Consider the following 21559-nt stretch of genomic DNA (forward strand, 5'->3'; position numbering starts at 1 on the left):
AGGTTCTGTGCCTGCCCTGTCCAGTGTGGTCACCATTAGTGGCCTGTGGCTAGAGGGAACCTGAAGTGTGGCCGGTGAGACTGTTACTTCATTTTATTTTTTTTAATGTATTTTTTTAAAGATTTATTTATCTATTTTGTTGGGGGAGGGGGAGGATGAGCACCAGGGGGAGGGGCAGAGACAGAGGGAGACAGAGGGAGACAGAGTCCCAAGCTGATGCCACACTGAGCACGGAGCCCGAAGTGGGGCTCAATCTCATGGCCCTGAGACCACGGCCTGAGCCAAAACCAAAAGTCGGACGCCCAACCAACTGCACTACCCAGGTGCCCATGTTACTTCATTTTAATTAATTTAATTTGTGAAACAGCTCTATGAGGCCAAGGTTCTGGACAACACAGGTCTAGACTTTTACCTGGTTTAAATCTTTTCAGTGTGTGTGAATTCATGTACTATGTGGGGGATCTGTTTCCAATTAGAAGGAAGAAAGAAGATTAAAAAGAAGAATTACTTGCACGTCCAGTTTTATTACCATCTGCCATTACTCTGTTCAGAAAGCTCTTCGAGGGGAAGATTCTGCTCTTGGTCACCTCGTTCCCATGTTCAAGGGCCCCTCTTCTACGGACCTGGCTGCAGGTCTGGCTTTGCTCACAGATCCCAGCCCCCACGGCCCACCCCCCTTCCCCAGGCTTCTACAAAGCTCCCAGAGTCCTTGCCCAACTTTCCGCTGCCTTGTCCTTCCCAGGGAGGCCCCGGCTCAGAAAACAGGGCTCAGATGGCTCTGGGAAGGTGGGTCCTTTGCCCTGCCAGCCTCCTTACTTCCAGGAGCACCCGCACCACGTGGTAGTCCATGTGTCCCACTGTGACCTGGCTTCTGGTCCTGCCTCCTGCTTACTCAGTGTTCCCCATCATGCCGTGGGGGAAAAAGGAAGGAGAGCGCAGTGCTCCCTTCCCCCACCTTACACTGGGGCTGGGGAGGGAGAGGCAAGGGGGGACAGCAGCAGCCCACGATGGTCATGGCTCAACCCAGAAGGAGAGACAAAGGGCCTCTGTGCCCTCACACCCCTCCTGCTGGATCTCTGTGGGGATTTCTCTTTTTCCCCTGCCTGACCAAAATCCACTCTGAGCCTGGCCTTTCAATGTTGGTAAAATAACAGTGAGAATGGCACTGGTCCTACAGCACACTGGGAGGACAGGACGGACTACTTCATCTGGAGCTTAATGAGGGTTCTATGAACAGTCGCTGGTGACATTACTCATCCTGGACAGCCCAGTGGTGCAGAAAATGCTTTGCCCGGGGAAAGGGAGATGGGGTCTGCTCTAGGCTCTCCTACAGGCTTGCTGTGTGACCTTGCACAAGTGTCTGTCCTTCTCTGGGCCTCCGTTCACTCAGTAGTGCAATAAGTGGAAGACTATCCTCGTCCTACACTACTTCAGGGGGTTGCTGGAAGGGTGAGATGTGATTAGAGGGTGTGAGGGTGTGCTTCAACAAAGTGAACCCCATTTCTAAGCTGGAGGTGGGGTCCGGCATGGAGCCAACCCAGGGCTCTGGGGCCAAATAGGGTGCCGACGGTCGCCTTCCCTCGGGGCTCTGGCAGAGCAGGGGGCAGCTGTGGGCTGTGGACAACAGGCCCAGACAGCACCTTGCAGGAAACTCTGGCAGCCTCACGCTCCTTCCACCCCTGGTGACACTGAGTCACCCTGCAACCCACCCAACAGTTGTCGTGACCACATTTCCTCTACTGGGGGATGAGCAAGTCATGTGAACAAGCCAGCCTCACTCGTCCTGGGGCTTCTTGGCACCTGTCGCCTCCTGGGCCCAGGCCCACCTTGCAACACAAATGGGAAGCCCTACTCCCTGCCTGAAATCCCACCCTTCGGGCGGCACCTCACTTAGGCTTTTGTTCTCTGCAACCAGTGTGGCCCACCTGTCCTTGTCAGACTTTACAGTATGCACAATCCCCAATGCTTTAGCATGAGGGAAGTCATTAGCGCTGAGTTCTCCAGAGCAAGAGGCTGGAGGAAACCCAGGACGCCGGGTCCTTGACTTCAGAGGCTGCGGGGAGGCACAGGGGTGCACAAGGAGCTATAGGGAGCCGTCCTGAGGCCTGACAGGCACCTGCCAACCCACCCAGGTTAGACTGTCTCTCCATGACTCCAGGATCGGGTCCCAGGGTGGGACTGTGCCAGAGGACGACAAGGGAGACACTAGCCGGTGGGACTGGGCTTGCCTATCGGGACAAGGCCGAATCAGGGAGGGGGCAAGGAGGTCACCCCTCAGAGGGGCTCCGAAAGCAGGGGAGGGTCCACACCACACCTGGCTCTAGGAGATGCGGCAAGGTCCCGGAACCTTGGGATGCAAGGAGCTCAGGGGCTCAGGATGATGGCTCTGGACTCAGACAATGCTGGATCCAGATCTGGGCTCTCCCACTGACTGCTGAGAGCTCTGATCAAGTCACATTATTCCTGAACACACTGGGCACTGTAACCTCAGCCTCCTAGGGCTGTGATCAGAAACTCAAAAAAACAAAAACAAAAACAAAAAAACTCTCAGCAAAGGGCCTGATGTAAGCCCTCTAGACATAATGGCTATAATTATTAGGGACACGTCTATGAATGCCAAGAATCCTCCTTTTTTATTTTTTATTTGCTTTGAATGATATGCTGCTCCCTGATAAGATCCTTTTCTTTTACAAGATTGATTGATCTTAGACAGAGAGAGAGAGACAGAGAGCTAGCGAGTGCAGGCGTGCACGTGTGTAGGGAGGGGCAGAGGGAGAGGGAGAGAGAGAATCTCCAGCAGACTCCCCACTAAGCACAGAGCCCACCACAGGGCTTCATCTCACAACCCTGAGATCATGACCCCAGCCAAAACCAAGAGTCAGACGCCTAAATGACTGAGCCACCCAGGTGCCTCTGCAAAGATTCTTCTATCTGAATCACAGGATATAAAATACTAACACAGACCACTCCCCTTCCTGGAAACCTTCCAAGTCGTGAATTTTGTTGGAGAGGAGAGGACCAAGGGGGTGGGAGTGGACCGAAGGAGAGGGCCGATCCCAAGGACCTGTGCATTTGAAGGACAGACCATATACAAAATAGGGACTTGTTAATTCCATCTAGTGCAGACGGCCCAGGGGAGAGATGTGGGGCCAATATCTCTGCACAATGTAGCTATAATCAGTTCTCATTTTTTGTGGTTGTTCTGTTCTATAAAGTCACCATGAGCACTGAGTTAGTGAATACTGAACCACTCCGTCCAGGGGAAACGCGGGGTTGGGTGAGGTTCCTGTGAGCCACTGGTCACAACATTTTGTCAACTGATCAACACGTAACCTTTTTTTGTTTTTTGTTTTGTTCTTATTAAAGATTTTACCATTTATCTGACAGAAAGAGACAGCGAGAGAGGGAACACAAGCAGGGGCAGTGGGAGAGGGGGAAACAGGCTTCCTGCTGAGCAGAGAGTCCCAGGCAGGGCTCGACCCCAGATCCCTGCGATCATGACCAGGTCTGAAGGCAGATGCTTAACGACTGAGCCACCCAGGCGCCCCAATACATAACCTTCCTTATGAGCCTTTCTTTTTAAAGACACTTCACTTAGTATATATTCTCGAAGCACGAATATTGAACTCACAGCCAACAGCGTATATACCTCGCCTGAAAGAAGCTTCTGGAACACTCACATTTTCTTGCAAGACCCTCACGGTGTTCTTGCATTTTGGAGCGCTAGAAAGCACTTCAGCTCTGTGGTTGGGGGACACTGTAAACAGTGAAATCACCAACAAAATGCACAGAAAATGGGAAAACCATGGCACTCAACAGGCCACGACAAGGGCCTCGTTAGAAGGGTAAGCACTGAAACAAGAAGGCAGCGTCTCACTTTATCCGGCCTCAGGTGGGAATGTGTGCATCAGGGGAATCCCAATTTATCGCCACTCTGAGCACGTCTGCAAATGACTTCCGAGGTGCTACGATTTGAGGGTTACGAATAACTTTATTAAGTGGGAGAATGTACAAACAAGGACTCTGTGAGTCCTGATGACTAACTGCAAATGTTCCTTCATTAGGCCCAGCACCGGTCACGACTTGGACGTGAACCCTGGTCTCAGAGCAAGGGTCTCCCACAGACCCTGGGAGGCATCTGAACAAGGACCCACCGTACCTCTCCCTGTGGAGCCCAAGCCAGGCACTCGCTCTCCTCCAACCGGACAGCCCATGAGGCTGCCGGGTCAGCTCTTGTCAGAGGTGGAGGATGGATCTGGGAGGACAACAGGAGGATGAGATTTGTGGCAACTACAGGGGAGCCTCTGCCAGCCCGCAAACCTGGGGGTGCCCCCAGAGTCACTCACCTGAGCCTCCCCAGACTGTCATGAGCAGGTCACCTGCACATTTTTTTTTTTTTTTTAAGAGAGGAAAGGGGAGGGGCAGAGGGAGAGAGAGAACCTGAAGCAGGCTCCAGGCCCTGTGTCTGGCTCCACACAGGGCTTGAGCCCATGACCCTGAGATCATGGCCTAAGCTGAAACCAAGAGTCAGATGCTTGACTGAGCCGCCCAGGCACCCCTCACAGGCGTGTCTTTACGAAGTTCCTACTGTGTACGGCCGCCATGCTGCCGTCATTTTGCACAGAGCCCCACACACCATGGGGCTATGCACCTCCATGTGGTGTGAGCAGAGGTGGCGACACCCAGAGAGGTAAAGGAGGCAGCTCATGTTGTCCCAGCAACTCGGGGCAGACCTGGGGCAGGGCCCAGATGACAGGGTCATCCACGGCCTCACAGAGCCACAAGAGGCACCACAGACTGGCTTTTTGCCAAAGGGGTGAGTGGAGCAGACAAGAGGGTGTGGAGCTGAGGCCCCTCAGAAGGCCACTGACCAGGGTTCGGGTTTCTTGAACACCTTCTACGGGTCAGACTTGGTCCATGCTCCTGACAGGTAGTAACTCACACGACACAACAATGGGTCTGTAAACTGGGAGCCATTAGCATCCCCGTTCTACAGATGAGCAAACAGGTGGAGAGAACGTGAGTCCTGGAAGTTTGCTCCAAGGTCCATACCCCTCCCTACCCTTACACTAGTGCACCCCCACCCCCGGCAGCTCCTCAGGTCCACACCATCCCACTGAGCTACAGCAGCTGTCCTGCCCCAGGGAAGGCAGAGGGCAGGCCTCTACACCGGCATGGCGGCCTCCACAACGGCATGGCGGCCTCCACAACGGCATGGCGGCCTCCACAACGGCACGGTGCCTACCTTGGCCACCCCCAGGCCCCGTCCACTCTACTCTCCAGTGGGCCCACTTCTCCCCACCCCCGTTGCCAAGACACTTGTCCAGGCCACCATCACTGCTCTCCTAGACCTCTGCTGTCACCTCCTTTTGGTCTCCCCACATGCTGTCTCCCCACCCCACGTCCTTCTTCATGTGGCAGCCCATATGCAAGCTGGCCACGGAGTTCCCTGCCCAAAACCTATACCCTTTATGCCTGTGTCGGCAGGGGCTTTATGTGTCATTGCCAAAAACTGGAATGACCCAAATGTGCTGCTGTGGGTGAATGGACACATAATGGGTGAATGGACACATAATGGACACATAATAAACAACGGGGACACGTCCAAAGCAATGAGATCCTCTCAGCAATGAAAATGAACACGGTACTGAGAAGCAGCCACAGCTGGATCGCAGACGCCTTCAGTTAAGTGAAAGAAGCCAGACTCACAGGGCAGCGTGCATGTGACATTCTCAAAAAGGCAGAACGCAAGGACCCAGGAGAAATGAGTGACTGGGGAGCAGGCTGACTACAAGAGGGCACTGAGGAATTTTAGACAGTGACAGCCCATTCCATATCGTGGTTGGGGTGGCAGGACCCAGGCCACCTACGTGTGCCAAAGCATATGGAAATGGACACAAAAGAAGGTGAATTTTACCCTACGTAAATTTTAGTTCATTGTGGGTTGAACTGTGTCCCCGTAAAAGATATGCTGAAGTCCTTACCGCCAGCACCTCCAAGTGTGACCTTATTTGGAAAGAAGGTTGTTGGAGATGTAATGAGTTGAGATGAGGTCATCCTGGAGCAGGCTGGGCCCGAATCCAGCAGGACCGGTCTCCTCGGAAGAGGAGACTAGACAGGGACAGCCACACGGGGAGCAGAGGCTGGCGGGCAGCTTACAAGCCCCAGACTCAACAGGAATTGCCTGGGGCCCCTGAAGCTGGGGAGAGCAAGAAGGGTTCTACCCAGTCTCAGAGGGAGCATGGCCCTGCTGCCACCGTTAGGTTGGACTCCTGGCTTCCAGAATCATGAGAGAATCAACGTCTCTTGCTTTAAACCCCCTAGCCTGCACTACTTTTTTACAGCAGCCCTAGGAAACGAATACACGGCTCGGTTTTTTAAACAGGGAACACAACCATCTCCACTCGATGGCCTTCAGGATAAGCCAAAGGGGCCCTGCTGTCTGGTCCCTCTCCTGCACACCCCCCCTCCATCTGGGCAGAGTGCAAATGGGGGGCACGCTGAGCCCATAGCACAACCCCCCAGCATGGCCATGCTGGCTCCTTCCCTCCGTGTTTACCTGGGAAACTCCCACACATGGCTTGGCGTGGCTCTGCCTTCCCCGGGAAAGCTCTCCCAGACACCCTTGTGTCTCTGCAGGACACCCCTCAGCCAGCAGGGGCCCCAGAGCTCTAGGTGACATCCCACATCCTGTAGGCACAGCCCCACACGTCCCTCCTGTGTCCCCACAAGACAGAGGGTCCTTGTGGCAAGGATGAGCCATCGGGCCACCGCTGGACCAGCGCTGGGCTCCAGGACACGGTACTGGGTGGGCGTCAAAGGGCTTAGAGCAGCTCGGGCCCTGCAAAGGTGGGGTCAGGGGCTAGGCCGGGCATGCCTGTGGGCCTCTGGTTTCTCCAGCCCCAGCTCTGCTCTTCAGGCCTCCCACCCAAAGAGGGCCCCACCGGCTCATCCAGTCACCCCCTTATAATACTGGTTCACCCCCTCCCAAGCTGCTGGCCTCCCGGTGGCCCCCTTCCCTCTCCCAGATACCCTCTGTCCTGGTCAACCTCCCCTTACCTCTCTCCTTGTATTAACCTGCCGCATAGTCATTCAACAAACATTTCTCAGTATGCCCTGAGCTGGACACTCTTCCCCACTCTTGCTCAGCACTCATGCTCTGGGAGCTGAGTACCGGCCAGCAGCGTGCTGGGCTGACAATGACCCCTGCCAAGGGGACTCCCTCTTTCTGCCCTTGGGAGCTTATAGTCTACTGGGGCCACGGACTGAGAGTACACTGCGACAGGCGCAAGGAGCAAGGCTTCGAGGGTGCTGACGGGTCTACTGCCATCCAGGGTCCCTGGCAGCCTGTGTGGTTCCTCTGTGTACATTAGAATGTGGTGTTCTTCCTCCCCATGAATGCAGGCACCCCCCCTCCCCAACCCATGGCTTGACATCATACAAGCCTGGGCAAGAGAATGAAATTTCAGCCCCCACTGGTTTCTCTCTCAGCCAGGTGCCTCTGTGCAGTGAACAACCTGCACAACTGTATGCAACAGCCCTAGGGGCTGGACAGCCCGGAAGATTTCTTGCAGGAGCTAGAGGTGGGGCCTGTGTGCTCTGAGGCAGGAAAGGCCTCACATTTTCCAGAGGCTGGAGGGAGAGGCAGCCAGTGAAGGCTGATGTGCCAGTCTCCCCTGCCCCCATCTCTGATGCCTCATGCAAAAGAGTGGCCTAGGAACCTTCACGGAGCCTCGGAAAAAGCCTGGGTCCAGCTGTGAGGCCTCAGGACCATCCCTGCCCCTCTCTGTGCCACAGAATCATCTGTAAGCAGGGGCTGGATTAGGGAGGCGCCAAGGAAACACTGAGCTCTGACATCTGACCATGCTAGCGGCAGGGATGGGGGCAGCTCTGGCCTGTAAAAAGAAGACCCAACGGTCTTTCAAACCCTTTCCAGGGCCACTTCCTCGCCTGTCAAGGTGGCCCACTGCACTCCATCCCAGACCACACACAGGACCTCCCAGACCCAGCCCTGAGGGCCTCCTCATGCCCAGGGGGCAGTCCTGGGTTGTGCAGGGCAGCTCAGAGCAGGCTCTTAGAGGCTTCAAATAAGCTTGGGGTATCCTCAGGAGGAGACATCAAAACCAAGCCCTTTCAGGACAAACCTATCCCAAAGCCAGGCAGAGAGGGTAGGGTGATCACTCCAGACCTCCCCAGGGACCAGTGTTCAGCACAAACCCAGCCTGGTGCCCAAGAAGTGCTCAATAAAGAGGCAGTGAGGGGGGCGCCTGGGTGGTGTCCGACTCTTGATCTCGGCTCAGGTCTTGATCTCAGGGTCCTGAGTTCAAGCCCCGAGGTGGGCTCCACGCTGGCTGAGTGTGGAGCCTACTTTAAAAAAAAAAAAAAAAAAAAAAAAAAAAAGAGGGGGTGGGGAGGTCCTGGGTGGCTCAGTTGGTTAAATGTCTGATTCTTGATTTCTACTCAGGTCATGATCTCAGGGTCCTGGGATGGAGCCCTGCGTCAGGCTCCCTGCTCAGCAGAAAATTTGCTTCTTCCTCTGCCTCTGCCCCTCCCCCTGCTTGCACACACTCTCTACAGTGAATAAATAAATCTTTAAAAAAAAAGAAGAGGTGGTGAATGGATGAATGGATGGATGGATGGATGGAAAGTGGCAGCCAGCAAGGACATAGGCACTGCTCAGACTGGGCCCAGCCTTTCTGGTGCTGGAGTGACAGAAGACTCCTTCTCAGAAGGAGCTGCAGAGGGTCATCACAGGGAGAGTTAACCTACGAGAGGTTCTCTATGGCAGAGATGGGGAAACTGAGTCTGAAAGAAGAGACGCGGTTGGTCAGCAAAGTTTTGCCCTATAACAAGTCTGCAGCTTCTGGTGAAATCTAAAGCTCACAAGACACCCAAGATGAAGAAAGTGTTTGCAATCTAGTCTTCCAAATAAGAGCCTGGGTCGACACAAAACTGCCTTTTCTCTCTCCTCCTCTCCCTCCTTCCAACCTCTATTAGGAATGAAGACCTGCAGGTAGCTCTGCAAAGCAACCTTATTACTGTTGACATAATCTGGTACTATGTGACAGGAAAGAAAACTTTTTATGTTAGTTAGGATTAAGTTTGTCTGTGTCTGAAAATCCAAAAGAACAGTGATTTAATTAAGACCGATAGGTATTCCTTTGTCATATAAAAGTCCAAGTCAGTAGTCTGGGGTGGAATGATGCTCCAATGTGTCTAGGAACCTCCATTCTCAAATTCACCTCAGAGTCCAAGATGGCTGCTTCAACTCCAACCATCACATTTGCATTCCAGATAACAGGAAAGAGGAAAGGAGAGAAAGGCATGCCCCTTCTCTTTAAGGACATCTCCAAGCAAATTAAACTCCCCACTTAAATTTCACCATTTTGAACTTAATCGCATGGCCACACGCAGCTTCAAGGAAATTGGGAAGTGTTCAGCTCCAATTTTCACCCAATTAAAATTCAGGGGCCAATCAACAGGCTCTGCTTTACCCTTGAATTTGAGTACTCCAGGACGGTGATACTTATCAAGGAAACGGTCCTCCAACTAACTCTAGACCCACAGAAGTTTTCAGGAGCTTCATTTAAAAGAGAGAGAATGAGAAAGAAGTTGACACAAGTCAACTCCAACCATTAAAATGGTCATAATATGATAAGGCCATCCAAGATGATATGTGGGTAATGTATGTCCACAGCACAGCATATAAAAAGGCATATAGGAAATACTCAGTGTAAAAAGAGGCACACAGACTAACACACACTCACACACACACACACACACACACACACACACACAGAGATCAAAACTGTGCCCACAGACCGAAATTAAGTAAACATGCACTCAGACTGGGTGTAGCTTCAAAGATAGAAGTATGTTTGATACTTCAAATGTCGCTATTTTGGTGTGTCGGTGTGTGACCTTTTTTAGGTATATAACAGACTTTGGGAGGGAAATCAATAGTGCACAAGTGCACGCATGCACACACCCCCTCTATGCATACGTGTAATAACTCCCAATAATCTCAGCCCAATAGCTAAGAACCAACATCCTCTTGTGGAATGGTGACAACAATCCTGGGTGGCAGGGATCCCTCCCTGCTCTATGTGGCACAGAAGAAGGAGAAAGATGTCCTGGCAGGTACAGGATTTGCCTAGGGTTGCCCTGCTCTAAGTGGGGGAACAGACCTGTGGTCTTCCCCACCGTGGTTAAATCTAAACTCTTCCACCTATTGCCAAGCGGGCCCCAAGTCCCTTTCTAGGTTCACCACACACAGAACTCTTCCTTGCTGCCCCCAGATGAGGCTCTTGAGGGATCCCCCACACAATTTGTCCTTCCCCACCTTCCTGCTTTGTGCTTTTGTTCGATCTCGGATGCCCTTCTCTGCAAATGCCCTATTTCAGCCGTTAAAATACTACTCATCCTACGAGACTCAATCCAGATGCCGCCTTTGCCAGAAAGTCCTCCCTGTTCATCATAAGCCAAGTGTAACAGAACACGGGCATGATTTTATATAGTGCCCTGTGATTTAATTATGTGCATATTTCTTCTTTTTTTAAGATTATTTATTTATTTATTTGACAGACAGAGATCACAAGTAGGCAGAGAAGCAGGCAGAGAAGAGAGGAAGGGAAGCAGGCTCCCCACTGGGCAAAGAGCCCGATGAGGGGCTTGATCCCAGGACTGTGGGACCATGACCCAAGCCAAAGGCAGAGGCCTTAACCCACTGAGCCACCCAGGCACCCCTGTGCATATTTCTCTTATTGTCCATAACAGATAAACTGGAAACTCCTAGATGTTCAACAAATGTTCAGCAAATGGATAGATGGGACAGATTAATGAATGGGCGGGCAGATGGATGGGTGAATGGACTAGTGTTTGGACGGGAGGATGGGAGGACAGATGGATGGATGGACGGATGGAGGATGGATGGATGGATAGATGGATGGATGAGTGTAAGGATGGGAAGACGGATGGGAGGATGGGTAGATGCATGGAAGGGCGGATGAATGGATGGAGGATGGATGGATAGATGGTTGGATGAATGTAAGGATGGCTGGATGGATGGTAGGATGGGTAGATGCATGGATAGATGGATGGGAGGATGGGAAGATGAGTGGGTGGATGGGAGGTGGGGTGGATGAGTGTATGGATGGATGAATGGATGGATAGATGGGTGATGATAGATAAAGAAGATATTAGCCCAGAAAAGAATTTCTGAATATATTTTAGATGGATCCTCTGTCAAAAATGTCAAGAACAGAAAGAAGCAAGCATAATAAATGAGTAAATGCTATCATCAGATGCCATCCATAGAAAGCTAAGTTGTTGCTTAGAATTGCAACACCCCTAGAGAAATCTACAGTACCCATTGGATATTGATTGAGATTAAGGAAGCTGGAGACATGGAGGTTGGGGAGAAAAGTCCCTGGTGAATTTCTTCTTGATAGCTTGCTCCTTTAGCCAAAGATCATCAGACTGTGAATTTCAGATGCAGAGTCCTTTATTTCTTTAGTCTCCAGAGGTGGGTGAAAAAGCACATTTCAGACCCAGGGAATAATTTAGCTCTGGGACAACCTGTTTGGAAGCAGAAGGCGTCTCTGCCACTGATGTGGTCCCCTTTCCTCCTCCTGGGTTATTCCCCCACCAATCCATCTTCAGAAAACGGGCTTTTTCATCAGCCCTGAGATCTCCTTTCAAATGTCAGTCAAGGAGTTGGGTTGGTGTTGACAGCTCAGGTCCCATCTCTTAACTAGGGACAAAAGTTCTTGGCTTTGACAAAGATCCCAGAGTCAGTGAGGAAATGGGGGCCACCGTCATGGGGGGAGGTGCCCCACAGGATGAGCTCCTCTAGGGCAGCCTCTCACGGATTGGCTCAAAGGTCCCCGCTCTGGTCTCCCTCTCCTAGAACTGTTACCTCCCCTGGGCCCCAGGTTTGTGAGTGGAGCCAGGTTCTGTGGGAACCATCACTCTGGCTGGCACCAGGACGGAGGGTGCGGGCGGGCCTAGCCCCCGGGCTGGTGCCCTTAGCCCTAGGATGTGGCCTGAGTGTGCGCTCAGCCACAGTGCACACGGCAGCAACAGGCCTTGACCACAACCGCTCTCTAGGCTGTTGCTTTTAAAATGGAACCGACATTTCACAGTGGGCTGGTTCATCTTTCAAACAAGTACCGACTGGGGTAGGAACGCTCCTAGGAATTCCTGGCAAGATGGGGACAAGGAGCTCTGCTGACCGCCAGAGCTGGTTCTGACCAGCAGAAGTTTCGATCACCAGAGCTATTTTAGCCACTGGGGTAGCCTCCTTAAGCTCCACTCCCTGTGAACAGGAGATGGGCCTGAGGCAGGAGAGGATGTACTGGCAGGTGGGGCGAGCCGGAGGTGGCGGCCATGATGGTGGCTTCCAGATTCTTCTATGAGAGGCAGAGGCTGACAGCCACACAAGTACAGAGTTAGTAAGGCCCTCCCCACTGCTCTGTGGACACCTAAGCAGAGGGGAGGGTTCCTCTGTACCCACTCACTACTTATTCCTCCTTCCGGGCCCTGCTGACAAGAGAGAAAGGTCTGGGTTCACTGTATAACATTGTGGCGGGGGGAGGTGCAGGGGAGGCACACTGTGTCACCTGCAGCCCCGCCTGCACAGGGACGGGCCTGCTACGGGGAGCCCCCCTGACGCCCAACACCAGCCTATCCGACAGGGAGCCCCTTCTCTCGGGCCTCATCCCTATCAAACCCTGACCGGACAGCCTTCCCACCAGGAGCTCTGTTTCATGAGGCTGCCTATGACCTCCTCAGCATCTCCTCAGCTCGCACACAAAATGACGAGAGCAGGCACCACCTCACGAATCCAGTCACACTCAGAGATGTCACTCTAGAATGACCTTCCCGACCCACTGTCCAGCCAGCAGGCTCTACAGGGTACCAGAGGCTCAGGCCCCAAGTGGGCTTCCAAAACCGACGCGTTTTTTCAAAGATGGCTTTCCAAAAATAAACCCACAGAAGAGAAAAAGCATTTCCTTCCAGGTACTTGGTCAGGGTGATGACCCAGAGTCTCCTTTCTGGGTCTTTGTTTCTTATGAAAGTGTACCCATATTTTCTTGATTGTTCCACAGGCTGCCTGCCCTTCTAGCCATCAGAAGGAAAAAAAGTGAGGTCATCTCCAACTGGCACATCAATCCTGTGAGCTCCAACATTACTCTAGGATACCAACTTCTGCTGCCTTTCGGCCAGGATTTGGGGAATCACTGAACGTCAGACCAAGCAGGGACCTGGAGATCACTGGGTTCATTTCTCAGATGGGGAAATGGGGCCCAGAGAGAGTCAGAGACTTGCTTCCTAGAGTATGCTCCCAAATCACCTTGGGGTGGGACCCTAGAGACATCTGCCAGCCCTACTGATGTCCTCCAGCCAGCAAGGCCCCAAGCCTCTTCCAGATCAGCAAAGGACGATGCAGTTAGCTGGGCTCTCTGATGGCCAGGTGTGTGTTGGGGGAGGTGGGGTGGAAGTGGGTGTGAAGGGGGCACAAGAGGGATAAATCCCACTGAAACAGAGCAGCATTCCTCAGCCTCTCCTTCTGCAATCTTTTATTTTGCCGAAAAGACATGAAAGACTAACAACCACCATCCATTTACCCAATCATTTCATAGAAGAAAGGAGGCTTTACATGACAAAAACAAACACGTAAACAAACCTGAGTCTCAGAATCAAAGACAGTTCTGCCCAAGAAGAGTGTTTGGCGATCTTGGCTGATACACACACACACACACACACACACACACACACACACACACACCACCACCACCACCAGCTGATTTTCCTAGTCTCTCAGAGGACCACAGACCTGCACTTGGGACCCAGTGACCCAGCCTGGGCTCCCCCAGATGTATCTACCGAGCTAACTCCACTCTTTCTGCTGAGGATGCACTATCGAGGGTCCAGAACAGGCCCCTTCCCCTACCCTCTCTCCCTGAGAAGGGAACACAGCTAGAATTAGGGTAGTCCAGCTAGCGAGGATAAAATGAAGGGACTGGGGGCTACACAGGGTCCCTACCCTCTTATTCCTGACTGGGGGAGGGGTGTGGTGGCCTCCAGGGCTCACCAGCTGCTGCAGAAGGGGAGCTGGGCTCCTGACCTCCCAGTCCTGGGCCCCACCCCGAGCTCTGCGCCACCTTCCAGGAGTTTGGGTCCTCTGGCACACAAAAGAGAACACTGCGAGGCAATTTTTAGAATCCTATTCAGGGTATCATTGTCCTCAAGCAATTATGGAGTGCCAGCTGTATGCAGAACAGAAAGATACGGAAGTAAAAGATCCTTTTATTTGGAAGTTTGACATTTAAACGAGAAGATGTGAATTAAAGGAGTTTTGGTGTCTTGCTAGGTAAATAAGTAGTTCATGCCAAATGTGTTTTGAGTATTCAAAAAGGAACAATGTCCAAGAGCTGCGTGGATGGAAGGTTTCATGGGGGAGGTGGCAGCATCCTGGCGGGAAGGAACATTGTGGGCAAAGGCAGGATCCTATGGCAGCTGTCCCTGTCAGGGAGGACAGAAAAAGTAAAACTGTGCGCCGACTTCATGCAGGCCTAGAAAAGCGTATGGAGGACAGTGGTCATTAGCGGTTATGGGGGTTATGTTTTTTTTCCCATGCAGCCTGAGGGACCTCAACAGTGGCTGCATGGCTGTCTTCTGTCTCTAGCAGCAAAGAACCAATCCCATTTGGTCCCCCCCAAGTGGGGGGGAGGGGGCGAAGGATGAGCTCAAGGGAAGATCATCAGTTTAGAAAAGTCACTGGGTGAACAGTTATACAGCCGAAAGTTCCAGAGCTGGCTGCCAGAGCAGCACTCACTCTCTCTAAGCCAGCTTGCCAAGAACAAGATAACTCCCAGGCTCTCACTCCCTTCTGAAGGGGTCTGAAAGGAGTCTGAAAGGGGGTGGGTTTCCTAGCAGAGTGCCAGCGAGGACCACCTGGCTGCCTTAGCCCCCGAAGGCAAGGAAACAAGGAAGCCCAGCTCAGTTCATCACTGCTCTGGGGGGGCCCCAGCCCAGAAGAGCCCCCAGTCTTAGAGCCTGGAGTACTTGAGGGACCCCTCTCAAGGGGTTCAGGAGGACACCTGCATTATGTCAGGCATGAGGCAGAAAGCCAGGGATCTCCCAAACCCTGGGGCTTGGCCCAGGCAACCCCTTGCAGGCGCAAGGCTCAAGAGACCCGATTTCTAGGCCCAGCCCCACCTCTGGCTCCTAAGACCTTGGCTAAGTCACTTCCTCTTTCTGGAACTCCTTTCCATGGTCGCCAAATTAGGGGATTGAATTAGATCCAAGAGTGGAATTCTTTTTCAAATAAAATCTTCAGCAGACTCTCAATTTATCAGACATATAAAAGTGTGGACTCTGAGTGTCCACATCCTCCGTGACCCCTGCACAGTGTGGCACCTGGCCTCTCAGCAGGTCACAGTTTCCCGTCACCCTCCACGCTTCTCCAGCTCCCCCACCCCCATCTCCAATTCATCCCCAGATCCTGTGGCTGCGGCTTCTCCCCTCACTGCCCAGCCCCCCAGCCTGCAGTCCTCTCTCTCTCTGAAGAGCTTCCTTCCCTACAGTTTCCCTGACTGTTCCCTCTACAGTCTGTCCACAGTCAGGCCCCAGCCCAAATCAGCTCACCTGTCTGTGCAAACCCCATCTGCGGCCCCCTGCACTCTCCAAAGCTGCTACCTGACCAGACCACCTTCTGTCCTCCTCTCCCACACTCTACTCCAGGTTCCCCCACCTCGAGGTTCCCAACATGCCAGGAGCATCCCCCAGGGACTCGCCTTACTTGCCCACTTCCTTTGGGTCTCTCCCAAACGCCACCCCCTTGGAGTAGCCTTCTCTGACCACCTGCTCCAGGACCCCCTCCCTGGGGTCCCCACACCCCTTACCCTGATTGTCTGTTTCTTCTGGCAACATGAGCTGGAAGCAGACCCGGGTTTGCTTTCATGCTCCCCACTCTCCCCCGCAATGCAGACACTATCTATCGAACAGAAGGACAAGAAGTGTCCGCCCCAAGGATACTGGGCAGCACGTCTGCCTTTTCTTTTGCCCCAGCTGACATTTTCAACAAGAAGTAGATGGAGCTTGCGTGCCAAGATCCTCACACTCCTCTTCCAGGGGCTGACACCCAAGCGACACCATCCTAGCTCCCAGGGGGACGACAGTGGGAGGCTTTCCCCTGGCTGTCTGAACATCATCTCTGACCAGCGAGAAGGAGGGGGCTTCCAAGAATCCTCAGCCTAGGACTCAGGTCTCAGCCCTGCAGGGTCAGCAGGGGTGGCCTGGGGGTGAGGAGTCCTAGATGATTTCTCCTGGTCATCTTTGGGCGGGAACACGGGTGGAGGTGCGGCCCAGGGAACGGGGGATGTGTGGGGGTGCATCCGAGAACTGCCTTTTAGGACCTGAGAGTCAAGAAGGACTGGGCTCCAGAGGGGAGAGCAGGGTGTCATCATATGGTAGAAGTTCGCAGGAGGCAGCCTGCCGCTCAAGTTCGGGAATTCCTTTCTTAGGTTTGTGCCTGGCCCAGTCCCTGAAGGTATGTGAGTACCTTCCAGGAATGTTGTCAAGGGGATTCCTGTACCAGGTCCAAGGTTCAGTGAGATACTATTTAGGAACCCTTCCAACACAAGAGGTCCTCTTAAATTAAGTGTTTTTAGCAGCAAGCCGATATTCCTTAGAATGTGCCAGCACTGTTCTAAGCAGGACTGAGCTGGTATGTTAACCCTGAGCTGCCTCTAGGCAGCTGCTTAAATTCTAAGTCATCCAAACCTCACAGCAATCCTATGAAGTGGGTGTTATTACTATCCCAAACTTACAGGTAAGGGAAAGGCCAGGTCTCTTGTCCGACGCTAAACAACGGGTAAACAGAGATAACCACTATTATCAAAAATAACTATTAAGAGTTTACAGGCAAGGGGCGCCTGGGTGGCTCAGTGGGTTAAAGCCTCTGCCTTTGGCTCAGGTCATGATCGCAGGATCCTGGGATTGAGCCCCCCATCGATCTCTGTCTGTCAAATAAATAAATAAAATCTTAAAAAAAAAAAAAAAGGAGTTTACAGGCAAATGTGCAAAACTCTTTTTTTTTTTTTAAAGATTTATTTATTTTTAGGGAGAGAGAGCAAAAGAATGAGCAAGCAGAGGGAGGGGGAAAGGAAAATAATCTCAAGCAGACTCCCCACTCAGCGGGGAGCCCCAGGCGGGGCTGACCCAGGGCCCCATCCTGGGACCCTGAGATCACCACCTGAGCCCAAATCAAGAATCAGAGGCTCAAGCAAATGAGACACCCCGGTGCTCCAATGTGCAAAACTCTTCTATGCATTATCTCATTTAATCCTTGAAACAACCGTATGAGGACGATTACTATTATTCATCTCCATTTCATAGTGTAAGTAAACTGAGGCGCAGAAAGTTTAAACAAATAAACTCAAGAGGAAGTGGGTGAGGCCAGGTCATTCCTGGAGGGGGTGGGGAAAGGGAAGCTGGAGAGGTCAGGACCCGGGCCCCCCACCACCCCTTCCTCCCTGGGAAACTCCTCCTAGCTCCACCCTGCAATACTGGGTGTGGTACATACTTGCCCCTAAGGGGCTCCTTCCCCAACATAATTTCCAATTCTTCCCACCGGATGACATTTGTCTTTGCAGAGGTCACTTCCAAGGGAAAGCATCCAGGCAGAATTTCCGGGGAGGGGCAGCGATGGGAGAAGAGGGAGGAGGGAGGCATTCAGATGCAAAGAATTTAAGGGCCCCTCCGTGCCACCCCCCTTCCACCAGAGAGGGAACCAATCACCTCCAGCTGCTCCCCAATCCAGGACTGCTCAAGATCAGCCCATTCCTCTTGCTTTACAGAGTAGAGAACTGAGGCCCTGGGAGCTGAGGTCAGGGAGCTAGGCCAGGGAGTAGCTGGGTTTCCATCACAGAAGTAGGCCCGGGATTTTTAGACCAAAAAGCCAGGAATGGCAGCCCCGGGAGGGGAGGGTGGGGGCGGGGGCGCCCATAAACCTTGACACCCAGAAGGTTCCAAGAGGCTTTCCCGGGAATCTGCCTCCACAATCCGAGCCTCTTCGACCCCCTGAAGTTTCCCGAGACGCCCGCTGGGCTGGGCAGGGCGAGGGAATCTCCCCCCGCGGAGCGCATCCCTAAGCAACGTCCAGAAGCAATTTAGGGTTCTTAGGAGGTGGGGGACCTAAAACGAGGCACTAGAGATCCCCGCCTGAAAGCCAGTTCCCAAACAAGTTCAGCTTCACGCGCCGCCAAGCAGTGTGCCATCTCCCCGGGATCCCGCAGACCTCAGCGAAGCCTGTGCGTCCTAGGCCCTCCCCAAGCACCAGGCTCCACAAAGGCCGGTCCAAAGGTCACTGTCCCCGGACCCGCCTGAGGGACAGGGGAGGGGATCCCGGTGGGTCCGCGGTGTAGGCGGACCTGTCAGCCGCTGGGCGACGGGCGCCCAAAGTTTCGGGGACCTTGGACCCCTAGCCCGCGCCCTGCTGGGCGTCAGCCTCCGAGGACGCGCGCGATGGCGCAGGCGGAGCGGCGGGTGCGGGAGGCCGGCGGGATCCGGACCCCCAAGTGATCGCTTCTGCAGTTCGGGTGGCACAGGAGCCGAGGGGAACGGGCCGCGTCCACGCAGTCCCTCCGCCCCGGCTCTGACAGGTAGCGACGCCCTTCTAGCACCCGCCCGCCCGGCAGCCTGGGCGCCAAACGCGCCGGCCAGTTTTGTAGCGAGCGGTGACGTCTGGGCTTCAAAGTTTAGCCAAGTCCCCGGGTCCCGCAGCCCCGAGCGCGGCACCGTTCCGCGCAGAACCGGAGTCCCGCCCTGGGGAGCCGCTCGGTGTCTCCCGACGCCCCGAGGCCGGGCAGCCGGGGCCGCTCCCGGAGCTCCGAGCACGCCCGGGGGCGGGGAAGCAGAGGGGCACCCGCCCCGGACTTACCCTGAGGGGTCCCAGCGTGCGGGCCCCCCGGCCCGTCGGATCATGCCGCCGGCAGCTCCGGGACGGTGGGCGGACGGGCTCAGGCGCCAGGCGGCGCGGGCCGCGGTGCCCCGGGCGCCCGCATGGCCCTGGCGCTGGCCCTCGGGAAGGGCCCGGCCGGGCGCCGCCGCCAGCCCCGCGCCGAGTGGGAAGCCGCCGCCGCCGCCGCCGCCGCGCTCTGGGCGCTTGCTCGCTTCCACTTCCTGTATCGGAGCGAGCGGGGCTTTCAGGAAGAGGCTGGCCTTGGTGGTCAAGTGGGTTTTGTCAGAAGCCTGGCGGCGGCGGCGCACGGCCCGGAGTCCCCCGGTGCCGCACGGAAGCCCGGCGGCCGCGCCCCCGGGGCCGGGCCTGGCGGCGGGCGTCCAACGACCCGGAGCCGCCTCCTCGGGCTGGTGCCGGGAGGAAAACTTAGGGACGAGTCTCCCACGGGGCGAAGAGTCGCGTGGGAAGGAAGGCGCTCATGGCTCCCGCCCGCGCGGCCGCGGCCCGGCAGGTGGGGAAGCGAAAAGCTTTGGGCGAGGAGCACTCTGTCGCTGGGCAGGGAGCCACAGCCTTGCCTCCCGCTCGAAGGAGCCTGAGGCTCACCCAGGAGCAGCCCCAGACCGGAGGCATGTCGCCTCCTCCACCTCCCCGACAGGTGACCTCGGAGCTTCCTCTTGGATGCCTCCACGAACGATGAACTCACTACTTCACCAAGTAGTCTGTTCATCTACCACGCCAGGCATGCAATTGACCTATCTTAGCTACCACACTCGGTGGGATCAGAGTGGGAAAGCCAGTGAGCTCGCATAGATACAAGAGCCACAGCAACTGCGGAGGGACCAGGAGGCCTTTTAAGTGCCTGGGCACTCAAAAATGCCTCCTTAGCCCAAACTGCCCTCAGAGCATTTCACAGTGACTAGACAGACTGGACCTTACAGGGCCACCTTAGTCTAACACAGGGTTTCCCAGCCTTGGCGCTGTTGACATTTGGGGCCAGGTCGTTCTTTGTTATGGAGACTGCCCTGTGCACAGCAGGGTGTTTGTCAGCGTCCCTGACCTCCAACGCACTAGATACCTGGAGCATCCCTGGTCCATCATAACAACTAAAAATGTCTCCAGCCTTTGCCAGATGCCCCCAGTTGAGACCCACTAACACCTTCATTTTACAGATAAGGAAACTGAGCCCTGAAGAGTGGAGGAGACTCGCCCAAGGCCACACAGCAAGCTGGGCGCACTCGGGACTGAAGCCCAGGGCTCTGGGTACAAGCCACACAAAGACGCTTTGCCCTCCATGCCTCCGCCCTGCTGCTCCCCTCACGCCCTCCTCCCCACCTTTCCCGACATTTCCACCAAATCAGCCTGGTAGAAACGAGAGAGGAAAGATTCTCTACGGAAGTGCAGCCTCCTGGTGGGAACTGGCGATGGGGCAGCCACTTTGGCAATTCCTTCTGCAGTTCCTCAAAAGGTGAAACGTGCAGTTACCATATGACACAGCGGTTCCACAGAAACAAACATGTTGTCACGGAAGCTCATGCGTGAATGTTCATGGCAGTATTATTCATGTCAGTGAAAAAGCGGAAAACAGACCAACTGTCCAGCAGCCCATGAGTGGGTGAACAAAACACAGTGTATCCAGGCCATGGCATAATATTAGGCCATAAAAAGGAATTCAGTGCTGATACAGGTTTCAGTGTGGATGCCCCCCCAACCCCGCTCCTGGAAGAAGCCAGTTCCAGAGGACTGGGTAAGGAAAGGGTTAGGGTGTAGGCCCCTGACTCCTCTGACTGAGCTCACAGGAGGTGGCTATGGAACCAGCCTCACAGAAACCCCAAATGTAGAGAAATGCTGAGGTGGACAAAACCAGAGATAAAGGGAACAAAACAGACCTCAGAGAAGTGAGCCTTTAAGGATGTCATCAATAGTCTTTGCTCAACCTAAGATGGCACCAGAATCTCAAGCTTCCTGGTCAGGTCTCATCGGAAGATTGCCAGGAAAAGCCCCCAGGGGCAACCCATTCCGGGATCCCCTTACTCTAGAGAGCTTTTTTCCTTTCCTTTCTGTTCTCACCTTCCCCTAATAAACTTTCACTTCACTTTACCCTTTTGTGTCCACGAGATCCATTCTTTGACTCTGTGCGACAAGAACGCGGCAGCTCCTTACAGGGCCACAGGGTGTAGGATTCCATTTATATAAAATGTCCAGAATAGGCAAATCCATAGAGAGAGAAAGTTAACTGGTGGTTGCTAGAGGCTTCGGGGAGAGGCGAGTGGGAATGACTGCTAGTGGCTACAGGGGCTTCTTTGGGGCCGGGGCAGTGAAGACAATGTTCTAACATCGATTCTGGTGATAGTTGCACAATTTTGTGGTCAAACTAAAAACCAGTGAATTATATACTTGAAGTGGGTGAATTGTATGCTATGTGAATTCTATCTTAATTAAACTTATTTTATTTTAAAAATACAGCCTCCAGGAGGCTACACTGACTGCACTAGCCATATTACTTCCTCCTCTGCCCAGATCCCTGCAGGCCTCCCTTGTTAGGTCATAACCATGCTCCTGCTGAGCTTTCCTCTCCTCAGGAGGCTCAACAGT

The 21559-nt window shown here is 53.9% G+C and overlaps 1 protein-coding gene across 1 annotated transcript in view; it reads right to left on the minus strand.

The window, feature by feature from the left end:
- Nucleotides 1-19039, minus strand: part of LOC111148708 (Ras and Rab interactor 3) — a 117340-nt gene extending 98301 nt beyond the window's left edge. Inside the window, exon 1 of the mRNA XM_022505502.1 lies at nt 18947-19039. Coding sequence (XP_022361210.1) covers nt 18947-18990 — 44 coding nt within the window. The 5' untranslated portion in view covers nt 18991-19039. The remainder of the gene's footprint in view (nt 1-18946) is intronic.
- Nucleotides 19040-21559: the final 2520 nt, after the last annotated feature.

This window comes from Enhydra lutris, unplaced genomic scaffold, assembly GCF_002288905.1.
Source record: "Enhydra lutris kenyoni isolate GAN:26980312 unplaced genomic scaffold, ASM228890v2 scaffoldscaffold20, whole genome shotgun sequence".
Taxonomy (NCBI): Eukaryota; Metazoa; Chordata; class Mammalia; order Carnivora; family Mustelidae; genus Enhydra; species Enhydra lutris.